General features: G+C 39.7%; 1 protein-coding gene across 2 annotated transcripts in view; it reads left to right on the top strand.

Annotated features, from left to right (window-relative positions):
* DRAM2 (DNA damage regulated autophagy modulator 2) overlaps window positions 1-14,568 on the top strand; it is a 46,219-nt gene that overhangs the window by 14,928 nt on the left and 16,723 nt on the right. For both annotated transcript variants that reach the window (XM_056122828.1, XM_056122829.1), the window contains exons 4-5: window positions 3,127-3,194; window positions 5,076-5,215. In XM_056122828.1, the coding sequence (XP_055978803.1) occupies window positions 3,127-3,194; window positions 5,076-5,215 (208 nt within the window). The remainder of the gene's footprint in view (window positions 1-3,126; window positions 3,195-5,075; window positions 5,216-14,568) is intronic.

Below are 14,568 nucleotides of genomic sequence, written 5' to 3'. Positions count from 1 at the left end.
GTATCTCATAATATATAAATGTATACACTTCTGCTAATATTAGTATGAGGTGGATTCCTAGAAGTGGGATTATTGGATAGGTAATTGAGCACCAGCTCTTTTAGTTGGACTCTGCCAGGTTTCTCTCTTAAAGAATTCCATCAGTTTATGAGTTCACAAAGAATATGAAATATTTCTAATGATAATGAATCATTTCTGCAACTATAAAGATTTAAACTTTTATATAAAGCTAAAAGACTTAAAGAGTCAGATAAAGAAAATGTTATTCAAATGCCATTTTAAAGTATGATTCAGAGATTATCAGTGTTAAAATCTTAATGATTCCACACTGGGTAAGGTTCAGTAATTTTTGTTTTAAGCAGTTCACTTCTATATGATGCTTTTGAAATCTCATCTGTGGGCATGGCAAATGAATTGCTTTTCTAAAAAAAATCATTACTTTATTGTTACTTTGTTTACTTTCTCTATAATAACTTTTACAACACTGAAAGTAATAAACTTTTAAAGGATGATAAATTAGAAGCTTAAAAAGTTTATAGGGGCTGTAGGGCACAGCAGGTAGGGCACTTGCGGTTGACCTGGTTTTGATTCCTGGCGTCCATATGGTTCCCCAAGCACTACCAGAAGTAATTCCTGAGTGGAGAGCCAGAAGTAATCCCTGAGCATCACTGGTTGTGGCTCCAAATCAAAACAAAATACAGATTAAATAAAAACATTTATAAAATATGGCATTGCCATCAACATTGTTTCTCAGTGATATGGTGTAACTCAAAGGATATAAAGAAATTCAGTTTGCTTTGGGAAGATTTAGAAAGCCCCAAAATATTTTAGAATTCATGGTATAAATTCTCAGAATAATTTTTTAATAATCACACTATTTATCACATTGCTTGGGAAACACACACACACACAAATACATATACATGTGTGTGTATATATATGTAGCATTGAGAAACAATGTTATATATATGATACATGAGGGTCTTCAGCACTTTTATTTCCCCTTTTGAGAACTGGCATGCTTTCATTTTGTCTGGAGTTTCAGTTCTCTGATGGTACTGCATGTGATTTTCTGTTGGGTAGTACCCCAGACACTTGCATTTCTGTTCTTATCTTTCTGCCTTTTTTTTCTTCTTCCAGTGAAATTGGTGTTACTCTGGGATCTATCCAATATTCTAATATGCCCAATGATTCTCTCTTTTTTTTTAAAAAAGCTCATATTCTTCATCTGAATCAATGATTATACATTTAACTAGACTTCTGCAAAGTTCTTTTTGGTTTATAAACTCTATCTAAAATTTTCAGTTGTTATAATCCCCAAAGAACCTAACCAGTGTAAATTCCACTTGTAAGATAAATGCAGAATCATTCTCTTCAAAATAGAACCAGTTATTGGTTCAAGTAGAGGATGTCTAAGTATAGAGTGCATGAAACTAGCCACTGGAGTATGAGAAGAAACTACTAGAACTTTTCATAGATTTTACTCTCAAAATATTTAAATTTTATTATATAATAATCACATATATTTTAAAGGTACATATTAGACATTTTTAGTGTATATGATCAAAATCATTTGTTGACCAGTAAGTGAAAGTGTTCTGCTGATGAGTAGATGGATTTAGCTGTTTTCACTTGTATCCAGCTTATGTCCTTTTCCTGCAGAGCCAAGAAATGAGAACACTCAGCTAGACATCTTGAATACATTCTTTTCTTTGTGTATGGAATAATACAAAACAAGAGCATTGTTTATAATTATCGAAAGTGTAAAGTTTTTTCCCTTGACTTTAAGAATGCATGAGAGAGATAGTAATGAGGTTGCATTTAGCCAACCCTGGTTTAATCCCCAGCAATGCTTCTGGTCTCCTAAGTACCTCTAGAAGTGACCCTTTAGCACAAAACCAGGTATAACCCCCAAGCACTGCTGAATGGCGTCCCCAAATCCCCCCGAAAGCTCCCAAACTGTAATGCATATACATTATAGAAAACTTAGAAGGTAGAAGGAATGACAAAAAAAATCTATGATCCTTACTCCCTCAAGACAATCAAAGAGTAACAAAAATCTATGGTATGTGAAGTTTGTGAGCCAGAATCTTTTGATTCATATTTGATATTTTTTCCATTGTTCACTAAATTTTATTAATTCTTTATTAAAGATGACTTTCCATTTCCTTTTATAAAAATTCCCATTGCACTGCCTTTTAGTCTCTTTCCTATATAGTATTTGGAGACCAATAATTTTCTTTTCTATCAATTTGTATAATAATTGAATGTAAGAGAGAGGAACCCACATTTAATAGGTGTTTCTGTGTGCCTTCTGTACATTATCACATATTTTATCATACTGGTCCAGTGAGACTGGGAGGGAAACAACGGCCTGATTTCACAGATGAAGAAACTCTTTAAGGTGTTGTCCTTTTTCTTGACACTGTATTCATGATTTTAAAATGTTTGGCATGCAGTAAGAGCTTGATAAATACTTTTTTAATTAATCAGGAAGTGGTTAGGTGTTGGTTGAATTCTAAGCAAAGTTAATAACATGCAGAAAGACAGAGTTGTGAAAGAACGTGTGGGGTTGTTAGGTAATATTGAACTAAGGCAGATAAACATGTCTACTTGATTGATTAAAGAGTCCATGCCAATGATAACTTTTTAAAAAATCTAGTAAAGTAAGTAAAGTAAAGGCCCTCCCGTTGATCGTCGATTTGCTCGAGCGGGCCCAGTAACATCTCCATTGGAGACTTTGTTGTTACTGTGTCTGGCATATCCAATACTCTCAGTAGCTTGCCGGGCTCTCCGAGAGGGGCGGAGGAATCGAACTCGGGTCGGCCATGTTGGCCGCTTGTAAGGCGAACACCCTACCCACTGTGCTATCACTCCAACTTTTAAAAAATCTAATTTATATTATTTTTATTACATACAAAAGACATAATGAGGGAAATACGTGAGTGGAAAATGATACTGAAAGTTCTAATTATTTTGTGCTCCTTTTAAAATTATATATGGGCTGAATGCATTGATTTCTTAAAAGACAAAGAATTTGAAATAACTGTGATCTCTATAAGAAAAACATGTGTTTATCTAGTGTGGGAAATTCACATTCCTTCTTTTTTTTTTTTTTTTCCCTAGTGACACTGGTACAGTAGCTCCAGAAAAATGCTTGTTTGGGGCAATGTTAAATGTTGCAGCAATTTTATGTAAGTAATGAGTGTTTTTTCTTTCTTTCATTTTTCCTTTCATTGTTTTTTATTTAATAAGTATTTATTTACAGTGCCATTTTATGGCAAACAGTAAATGATTAGGATATGATATTCCAGTTGGACAAGTGTACAAAGAATGAATTTCATCATTTCATTTCATCATCCTGTTATTCGTTGATTGCCTCGAGCAGGCCCCAGTAACGTCTCTTTCATCCTAGCCCTGAGATTATATTCAAGGCTCTTTAGGAGAATGAGACCCATCATTGTTACTGGTATTTGACATATTTGGTACGCCACGGGGAGTTTGCCAGACTCTGCCCTGTGGGCAGGCTACATTCGATAGCCTGCAAGTTTGTTCAAAGAATGAATAAAGAGATATAAATATGACCTCAAAGGTAGCTCAAATATGACCTCAAAGAGCTATACGATTTTGTAAAGTAGGCTCTATCTAACCTGTAACACACTCCTTCTTGACCTGAAGCCGCTATTTTACACAGATCGAATGTTCTAGAAGTGATTGTCCTAATCTAGAAGTCTTTCATCTTTTATTTTGAATGTTATAACTTTCAAAATATTTCAAAATGTTATAACTTTGAAAATAGTAGTGAAATAAGGTTTTGATATTTAGGGCTATTCTAATACAAAAGAATGGACATAAGCAGTATTTTGCAATTCTCTTACTTATTTTTGGAAGAAGATTTTTACTAATGGTTTAGAAAAGTTTCCATCAGATGCTTTAAAAAAATTTTATTCTTCTTATATTTACTCACAGAAAAAGTTGAAGTCAGAGAGTTAGAGTGATGGTATAGTGGGCAGGGCCTTTGTCTTGCATGCATCCAAACCAGACTCAATCCCTAGCACCCTATATGATCGCTGGAACACTGCCAAGTGTGTCCCAAAACCAAACAAAGTGCTGAAGTCAGGAAAATGATTCTGTTTATAGGAGGTCATATTAGGGTCAATTTTTTCACTACATTCACAAAAGCATATCTCTATTAAATTGTCAACACTTTTGGATTTTTGGAAATACATTCACAATGAAAAATTTGGTTTAGCTCTTTCCTGACCAATCAGAACAGTGACGTGTTTTGGTTTTTTTTGTCTAATTATTATTTTTTGTTTCAGCCATCTTATAATTTGAAGTAAATGAATACTAATAATCTTTTATTTTTGCTTATGCTCATTTTATTCATGTATGAGCATAATTACTTTAGACTTTGGTGCTAATCACACAGAATATTTTGTGTTTTATAAGACCATCATTAGAGATTGTCCAAAAACATCAAACTTATCTCTTCTGTTTATCCTAAAGTTTGGGGGCTGGGGAGATAATATAGTAGTTAGGGCACTTCCCTCACATGTGGCCCACCAGGGTTCGATCACTGACATCCCATATGGTCCGTGAGCACTGCCAGGTATTGTTCCTGAGTTCAGAGCCAAAGTAAGCCCTGAGCATTGCCAGGCATGGCACGAAAACAAAAACAAGCAAAAGTTCTTTTTTGTTTTTGTTTATTTCTATTTTTATTTTTTGGTTTATTTTGATCATATCCAGAGATGCTCAGGACTTACTCCTGGCTCTGTGCTTAGAAATTCTCATCCTGATGCTCTGGGGACCATATGGGATGCCGGGGATGGAACCTAGGCCACCTGTATACAAGGCAATTGCCCTACCTGCTGTGTTATCTTTCTGGCCCCTGAAACAAAATTTCTTTAAATTCTACAATTATTTTGCTTTGTTCTGTTTTGTTTTCATATCAACTTTAAAGAGAAATCTCTTTCTAGGTATCAGTGACCTTTGTAAACTCTTGTTGGCAGCTTAATTCCTTGGCCACTTAAGATTTGGCTGGCTTTTTGGTTATTTTTATTATATCTTCCTAGGCATTGCTACCATTTATGTTCGTTATAAGCAAGTACAAGCTCTGAATCCTGAAGAGAATCGTGTCATCAAATTAAACAAAGCTGGACTTATAATTGGATTATTCAGTTGTTTAGGACTCTCCATTGTGGCAAACTTTCAGGTTTGTATTTCAGCCCAGGATAGATATTTCATGAAGTATATAATGCTCAGTTATATATTGTTACTGTTTCTTTATCTAAAGATAAAGAATCTGTTCCTTTTTTAATTTATTGAACCCGCTTAGAAATCGCAGCATTCACACAAAGTGACTCATTAATTTGTTTTTCTTTAGTGAAAGACATATGTTCCATTATAGCATTATACATTAGTTGTGTATGTGTGTGTGTGGGGCGGGGGGGTGAGAGGGAGAGGAAAAGAGGTGAATTGGGATTTTTCCTCACAAGTGATGCTCAGAGCCTGAGGTCCCCTCCTGGCAATTCTCAGCCAACCTGCCCTGAGGATGAGGTGCTGTTTGGTTGTATAGTGTTAGACCCACAAAGATCCCACCTCCAGGGCTACAACATGCAGTTGGAGGAGGTCATCATTTGGTGCCAGGGATCAAACAGGAATCCACACTGGGATTGGACACATGTCTTGCATGTCCCCCTCTACCTTGTCATATCTCCCCTGCCCTAAATTAACTCATTCTCAATACAAATATTTGTATATTTGTATTCAACAAATATAAATATTCTAACTTCCTAAAAATCAGTTGTTAGCTGGAGATTACTCTCAGACCAGAATTGACTATGGAACACAATTAGAAACTTAAACTTTTAAAAGTATGCCTGACAAGTTACACTCATTTTGTAATACAAGTATACATGACTTTGTGTTCTTGTTTCCATGTTGTTATTGACTGCTTAAATTCCTAGCTGCCAGGACCCTTGTTTGCGGAAGTCCAGTGAGGACCTTTGTGGTCTTGTAGCAGTGACCCTTCACCAGATGCTTGCAAACTCCTTACATTCCTTTCTATTGACATTCTTTCAGATAAGTCTGTGAAAGGGAATATAACCTGAGCATGTTACACTTTTTGAATAATCACTCTGCAGTTCTTAGATTCAGTTCAGACTTTTGATAACCCATTAGAACCTCTAAAAATTGTTCAGACTTACACTCATTGTACAATAGTAATATATAGGCGTTTTCCGTCTTGCTCTAGTTTTTTGTTTCTTTTTGTTTTGGGGCCATCCCAGTGGTACTCAAGGCTTATTCCTGGCTCTGCACGCAGGGGTCTCTCCTCAGCACCCATATGTGGTGCCAAGGGTCAAATCCAGGTCAACTGCATGCAAAGCAAGCACCCTGCCCACTGTACTACCTATCAGGCCCCAAATGTAATTTTTTGTTGTTGTTATTTTGATTTTTGGCTACACCCAGTAATATTCAGAGGTTACTCTTGGTTCTGTGCTCAGAAATTATTCCTGGTGTTGCTCCGGGGACCATATAAGATGCTGGGGATCAAACTTGGCTCGGTCACATTCAAGGCAAGGACCCTATCCATTCTTGTATTGCTCCAGCCCCATTTTCTGTTTCTCTTATTCCCACTTCTCCATTCCTTTATTTCTCATTAATCTTCCCTATTTCCCACAGTTTTAAAATAATGAAACAAAGCCCTAGATTTCAGTGGTCTAAATAGCAAAAGTTACTTTCATACCTGTGTCCAAACCCAGTATTTTTTGGTTATAGGCAACTTTTCTCCCACAACTAATTAGGATCCATACTATCTTTTTGAGGGCTTGCCATTTTTAACATTTTATTGACCTCTGGATCTCACTAACTGAAACAGTGAAAGTAGAATTCGTCCCTGCTCGTTAAGAACCTTGGCCTGGGAGCTGGAGCCATAGCAAAGCAGGTAGGGTGTTTGCCTTGCACGCGACTGACCCGGGTTTGATTCCCAGTAACCCATATGGTCCCCCAAGCACCGCCAGGAGTAATTCCTGAGTGCATGAGCCATCAGTAACCCTGTGCATTGCCAGGTGTGACCCAAAAACAAAAACCAAAAAAAAAAAAAAAAAAAAAAAAACCTTAGCCTGGCAGTGAATCAGATTCCACTAACATTTATTTATATGGTAAATCCAAAGAAGCCTGGAACAATATCAAGTTCCCAGGAAGCTCTGATATCTTGAAAGGCACACAAAACTTTGGTGGACCACTAAATATTGGTGCCATAAGCAGGGTCCTATCTTCCCGGTTTCTAAAACTCAGTATTAAGAAGACACTTTAAAAGAAATTTTAGTGTATGAATGGTGATTCTTTGCTTTAGTTGTTGCTTGACCAATTTTAATATATTTTACATTTTACCACTGTGTAACAAAAATGAATCCCAAAGTGACCTCCGTATATACTGTTTCTCAGTTGTGGCCCACAATCACAGTGCTCAGGGGATCAAGTCATTTTTGTATTGAACCCGAGCCTCTGATATGCATAGCATGTACTGTAGGCCTTTGAGCCATCTCCTCTGCCCTCCACATACTATTTATTTATGTATTTATCTATTTTGCTTTTTGGTTCACACCCAGCGATGCACAGGGGTCATTCCTGGCTTATGCACTCAGGAATTACTCCTTGTGGTGCTCGGGGGACACTATGGGATGCTGGGAGTTGAACCTGGGTCAGCCAAGAAAGGCAAATGCCCTACCTGCTGTGCTGTCGCTCCAGCCCTCTATTTCTTTTAGTAACATATTTGATTACACAGTAAATTCTACTGGAGCGATAGCACAGCGGTAGGGTGTTTGCCTTGCACGCAGCCAACATCGCCGACCCGAGTTCGATTCTTCCGACCCTCTTGGAGAGCCCGGCAAGCTACCAAGAGTATCTCGCCTGCACGGCAGAGCCTGGCAAGCTACCCGTGATGTATTCGAGATGCCAAACACCGTAACAACAAAGTCTCCAATGGAGACGTTACTGGGCCCGCTCGAGCAAATCAATGATCAACGGGAGGGCCTTTACTTTTACTTTTAGTAAATTCTAATAGTAGTTCCTAGTAACACACCAAACTCTTTTTTTTTTTAAATGTATGAGTACTCCTATTTATTCAGCCACGAATTAGCTGATTGAATTGGGCATGAACTCCACCTTACTTTTTTTCTCTTTTTTTATAATTTTATTTATTGAATCATCGTGAGAGCAGTTACAAAGCTTTCGGGTTTAAGTCTCGGTAATACAATGAAACACCCAGTGCCCATTCGCCACCACCAAAACCCCAGTATACCCCTATCCCACACCCTCCCCCTACCTGTGGGGCAGATGATTTCCACATTACTCTCTCTCTCTACTTTGAGTACATTCAATATTTTGACAGCAGGCCCACCATTATTATTTGGGATTTTACCCCAATACTCAGATCTGCTGAAAAGGCTACAGTGGACAATTTTTTTTTTATCAGTCAGTTTAACTTTTTTTTTATATATTTTTTAATTTTTTTATTATTAGTGAAACACCATGAGGTACAGTTGTAGATTTACAAATTTTTTGTGCTTGGATCTCGGTCATACCACGATCAAATACCCATCCCTCCACCAGTGCCCATTTTCCATCACCAGGATAATATCCCTCCCCCCCATCCCCCCATCCCCCCCTGCCACTGTGGCAGGGCATTCCCTTTTGTTCTCTCTCTCTCCTTTTGGGTGTTGTGATCAGCCAAAGAGGCATTGAGTGGCGAACATGTTCAGTCCAGTCTACTTTCAACCTGCATCTCCCCTCCTGGGAGGATCCTCCAAACACCCTCCACTTGGTGTTCCCCTTTCTATCTGAATTGTCCTTTCCCCTAGAATACCCGGCTGGCCTCTAAGTTATGGAGTAATTCTCCTGGTGTTGATCTCAGCTATTCTTGGGTATTAATCTCATATTTTGTTATTTTATATCCCCCAGATGAATGCAATCTTTCTATGTCTATCCCTCTCTTTCTGACTCATTTCGCTTAGCATGATACTTTCCATGTTGTACCACTTGTATGTAAAGTTCATGACTTCATCTTTTCTAAGAGCTACATAGTACTCCATTGTGTAGATGTACCAAAGTTTCTTTAACCAGTCATCTGTTCTTGGGCACTCAGGTCTCTTCCAGTTTCTGGCTACTGTAAAGAGTGCTGCAATGAACAAACAAGTGCAGATGTCACTTCGGCTACACATTTTTGCCTCTCTGGGATATATTCCCAGGAGTGGTATCGCTGGGTCAAATGGGAGCTCAATTTCTAATTTTTTGAGGAACGTCCGTACTGTTTTCCAAAAGGGCTGAACCAGTCGGCATTCCCACCAACAGTGAAGGAGTGTCCCTTTCTCGCCACATCCGTGCCAGCAAGGGTTGCTTTTGTTCTTTTGAATGTGGGCCAGTCTCTGAGGTGTGAGATGGTATCTCATTGTGGTTTTGATCTGCATCTCCCTGATGATTAATGATGTAGAGCATTTTCTCATGTGCTTTTTTGCCATTCAGATTTCTTCTTTGAGAAAGTTTCTGTTCATTTCATTGCCCCATTTTTTGATGGGGTTGGATGTTTTCTTCTTGTGGAGTTCAACCAGTATTTTATATATCCTTGATATCAACTCCTTGTCAGATGTGTATTCGGTGAATATTCTTTCCCATTCTGTAGACTGTCTTTGTATTTTGATCACTGTTTCTTTGGAGGTACAGAAGCTTCTTAGTTTAAGATAGTCCCATTTATCTATCTCTGTTTTCACTTGCTCAGCCAGTGGCGTGTCATCTTTGAAAATACCATTAGCCTCAATGTCATAGAGGGTTTTGCCAACTTTGTCTTCAATGTATCTTATGGTTTCTGGTCTGATGTTGAGGTCTTTAATCCATTTTGATCTTACCTTTGTACATGGTGTTAGGCAGAGTTCTGAGCCCATTTTTTTGCATGTAGCCGTCCAGTGATGCCAGCACAATTTGTTAAAGAGGCTTTCCTTACTCTACTTCACATTTCTTGCACCTTTATCAAAGATTAGATGATCATATGATTGAGGGGAGATGTCAGTGTATTCAACCCTGTTCCATTGGTCTGCAGTTCTGCCTTTGTTCCAGTACCATGCTGTTTTGATTATTACCGCTTTGTAGTGAAGTTTGAAGTTAGGGAGGTTGATTCCTCCCATTTTCTTTTCCCCAAGAATTGCTTTAGCTATTCGTGGGGGTTTATTGTTCCATATAAATTTCAGGAGTGTTTGCTCCATTTCTTTGAAGAATGTCATGGGTATCCTTATAGGAATTGCATTGAATTTGTACAGTGCTTTCGGTAGTATTGCCATTTTGACAATGTTAAGTCTCCCGACCCAAGAGCAGGGGATGTCTTTCCATTTCCTCATGTCCTCTTTTATTTCCTGAAGTAGCGTTTTGTAGTTTTCTTTGTACAGGTCCTTTACTTCCTTAGTTAAGCTGATTCCTAGGTACTTGATTTTCTGGGGCACAATTGTGAACGGGATTGATTTTTTCATATAGCTTTCCTCTCTCTCTACAGTGGACAATTTGATTTCTATTATTGGTTATGAATAACATATGATATCACGTGGCTGCAGTACTGGCCACATGATTTTGAAATTCTGAAATTTTAACAATTAAATCTGGAGGGATTTCTGCCAAAACCTGCTGAGTTCCAAGATTTGTTCCTGTGTCTCTTGGATCATGGCCGTTAAACAGCTTGATCAGGAGCCTGAAAGGCCATTTATGGGAGGCAACTCGGGGTCTTGTTGGGATGGGGAGGAAAGGGCCGGCTCCACCCCCATCCCATGAGGCCCCAAGTGTCTTGTCACTGTGGGCCCAAACCTGACTGTCCAGTGGCCTCTGGCCGATGACGGCCACCAAGCCGCCAAGGGGGAGCAGGTGGAGGGACAGCACCCTTTCCCCCCTGGGTGGCCTGGCGACAGTAACCTACTACAAGGTCCAGACACATTTCTGCCAAAAGCCACTGGGTTTCAAGATTTGTTTCTGAGTCTCTGGCATCATGGCCATTAAACAGCTTGATCAGGAGCCAGAGAGGCCATTTGTGGGCAACGACTAGGGGTCTTGTTGGGATGGGGAGAAAAGGGCCAGCTCCACCCCATCCCATGAGGCCCCGTGTGTCTCATCACTGAGGGTCCAAGCCTGACTGTCCAGTGGTCTCTGGATGATGGCAGCCACTGGGCCACCGGGGGAAACAGGCCAAGGCACGAAACCTATTTCCACCTGGGGTGGCCCAGCGCCTGTAACCTACTGCAGGGTTCGGACGCATTTCTGCCAAAAGCTGTTGAGTTTCGAGATTTGTTTCTGAGTCTCTGGGATCTTGGCCATTAAACAGTTCGATCAGGAACCAGAGAGGCCATGCCTCCAATTATATAGCTGAGCTGAAGGTGGTTTGTGGGTGTGTCTCCCACATACCTAACTTTTGGCCATTTACTTTCTTGGTAAGCTTTGCCCCAAGTTGTTGGGGTCTGGCCAAAGGCACAGCAGCAATTTTGGGGTATCTGAAAGTCTGAAGGCACCATCAGGATGCTGATGCACTCGCCTCACGGGTACAGATTGACCTGCTGGCGGCACCATACCCCCAACACACCAAACTCTTAATTTTCTCATTTGCCCTCATAGACAGTTTATGTGTACATACTTTTTTGACTTTGTTTTCAACTTTAATTCACCTTCCCCACCAGATTCTCTGTGTTCTCATAATTATCACTCAGGTTACTTTCTCTCACTTGATTACATCTCTTTCCTTTGCTGTTTACAGTATTACGCAGGCATTAAATGCTTATCTTTCTTTTTTTGTTTTGTTTTGTTTTCTGGCCACATTAGGCAGTGTTCAGGACTTACTCCTGGCTCTGCACTCAGAAGTAACTCCTGTCGGAGCTCAGGCAACCATAAATGGTGCCAAGGATTGGGCCTGGATTGACTGCATGCAGGACAAGCACCACACTCACTGTACTCTCTCCAGCCCCTTCACTTTCTTTCCTAATATAAACTTGTACTGCTTATTTAAAGTAACTGTGAGGCGAGGGAGATAGTATAGTTGGTACGGCATTTGCCTCGCATGTGCCTGACCTGAGTTTGATTACTGGCACATGTGATCTCCTGACTATATAAGACCCATCAGGAAAGATCTCTGAGTACAAAGCTGGGTGTAAGCCCTGAGCATCACCAGTGTGACCCCAGAACAAGCAAATGAAACAAAAGCCATAAAGTGGCATGTGTATCATTACCTTTTCTCTCCGTTACATAGTAAAACTCTGGTTGAATTAGATAGGGAAAATTGTGTGCATACATAGTCTATAAAAGCTTAACACGTGGTGGAGAGCATGACTGGAAGAGAGGTTAGCCCTGTTTATATTTAGGGCTTTCATGGAGTGAACCTAGGACCTCACAAATGGAAAGGTTGTGCTCTACTACTTCACTTTATTCCTGACTGAGTGCCATCTCTCCCTCCCCCCTCCCTCTCTCTCTCTATATATGTGTGTGTATGTATATATAATTTTTCCTTTTTATGAGAGTCATCCCTAGTGGTGCCAAGTGAGGACCTAGGGATTATACCTGAGCATTCTTGATGGATCTTGACATTTGACAGTTTGGGGTTTAGACTAGTTTTACAGTGCTTCTTAGGATGGGTGTTACTTAGGGGCCACTAGGACCACTCCTGCTGCTTAGGGGTCTTCAGGACAGCACTTGGCAGTGCCTGGGGGTCTATTTAATGTGGGGATTACACTCAGTCCCTCACATGTTTGACATGTGCTCTCTCACCTAGGCTATCTCCTTGGCCCCAAATACCAGACTTTAAAGTAGGGACTTGTTGACTTTACCTCTTAACTATTTCTTCAAAGCACCTGCTTCTCTTTATTTGTCTCCTATAGCTCCCTCTTGATTTATATAGCTTTTCTCATCTCTCTTGAGGAGTTCTGTCCTGGTCCCTTTAGTGCTACTTCTGAATTTTCTCTTTTCTGCTTTTAATACTGTTGCCAGAGCTCACTTAATTTCCCTGTATCCTTACTTAAAAGCTCTGAAGATCCAAAATTGCTTGTAAATGATACAATCAAGAGAGGAAAAGTAATTTGGAAAACTGCCATGGTGCTTAATAACCCAAAGATCTAGTCTGATCTGGCTCCAGCCTATGTGTCTTGCCACATTTTGCATCATTTCCCTATGTAATGCTTCTACTGTACATATGCTGGTCTTTCTCTGTTCTTTAAACGGACAAGTTTCCACAACTCCAAGCCTAAATGAAATTAGGCATCTTGTATGTACTTTCTCAGGGAAATAATTTTACAGGAGTAAATTTGTTATGGTATATTTTAAGTTTTCTTCCTTTGCATTATCCAAGTGCCCATACAACTAATTCTTCTTAACACGTACTATAATCTGATTTTTCTATGTAAGCTTTCCTATTTATTAAATTTTTTAATGTTTTTTCCTCTGTTAATTATAAGAACAACCAAAGCATAACATAATACTTAGCATTGAGTATGTTTTGTTAACTATACAACAACTCAGAGCAGAAAGAGGAACTAAGGATGAAAAACATATTTTCTTGCTATTATTGTGATTGTATTTAAAAAAATACATTGTAGAACAGAGAAATGACTCAAGGAGCTGTACACAGCAAGCCAGGTTTGATCCCTGAGCACCACTGCCCCCAGGAGTGATCCCTGAGCACAGAGCTAGAAGCAGCCCCATCCTGTAGGGCCACTAAATCAAAATAAATCAGTAAAGCTGTATCTAGGAATTATTGTATTGGAAAAATATGATGCAAAATATTTTCTCTGATAGAAACTATGCATAATACCACTCAGCAAAACAAACCCATGGTAAATATCCTTGTTCTCTACTGAGAGGTATTTTTCCCATTTAGCAAATTGTTCCTTTAAAGAAACTTGGGAGGGATAAATAGGCAGACATCGGTTTCAGTTTCCTACTGCTGCCTTAGCAAGCTACTACAAACTGGAAGGATGAAAAAACAGAAATGTATTCTCTCAAAAGTGAGGAGGCCAAAAGTGTGGCATCCAGGCAGTGGTTAGGTTGGCTGCCTTCTTGGGGGCTCAGAGAGAGAAATCTGTTAGTGCTTCTCTCCTCAGTGCTGATGGTTTGCCAGCACTCTTTTTTTTTTTATTTGTTTATTTTTTAATAGTGAGGCACCATGAGGTACAGTTGTAGACTTACACATTTTTGTGCTTGGGTTTCGATTATACAATGATCAAACACCCAACCCTCCACCAGTGCGCATTTCCCACCACCTCGGATCCCAGCATCCCCTCCCTCCCCCCCAGCCCCTATCCCACCCTGCCTCTGTGGCAGGGCATTTCCCTCTCTCTCCTTTTGAGTGCCATGGTCAACAAAAGAGTCATTGAGTGGCAATCATGCTTGGTCAACAGTCTACCCTCAGCATGCTCTCCCATCATGGGCGGATCCTCCCAATACCCTTTATTTGGTGTTCCCTTCTCTTTCTGAGCTCCCCCTTCCCCTAACATGTGTGGTTGTCCTCCGGGTCATTGAGTAAAATTCCTGGTACTAATCTCTGCCATACTT

This window comes from Sorex fumeus, unplaced genomic scaffold, assembly GCF_029834395.1.
Source record: "Sorex fumeus unplaced genomic scaffold, SorFum_2.1 ptg000047l, whole genome shotgun sequence".
NCBI classification, from domain to species: Eukaryota; Metazoa; Chordata; class Mammalia; order Eulipotyphla; family Soricidae; genus Sorex; species Sorex fumeus.
Note: the sequence above shows the minus strand (reverse complement) of the source record. Positions and strands in the feature narration are given on the sequence as shown.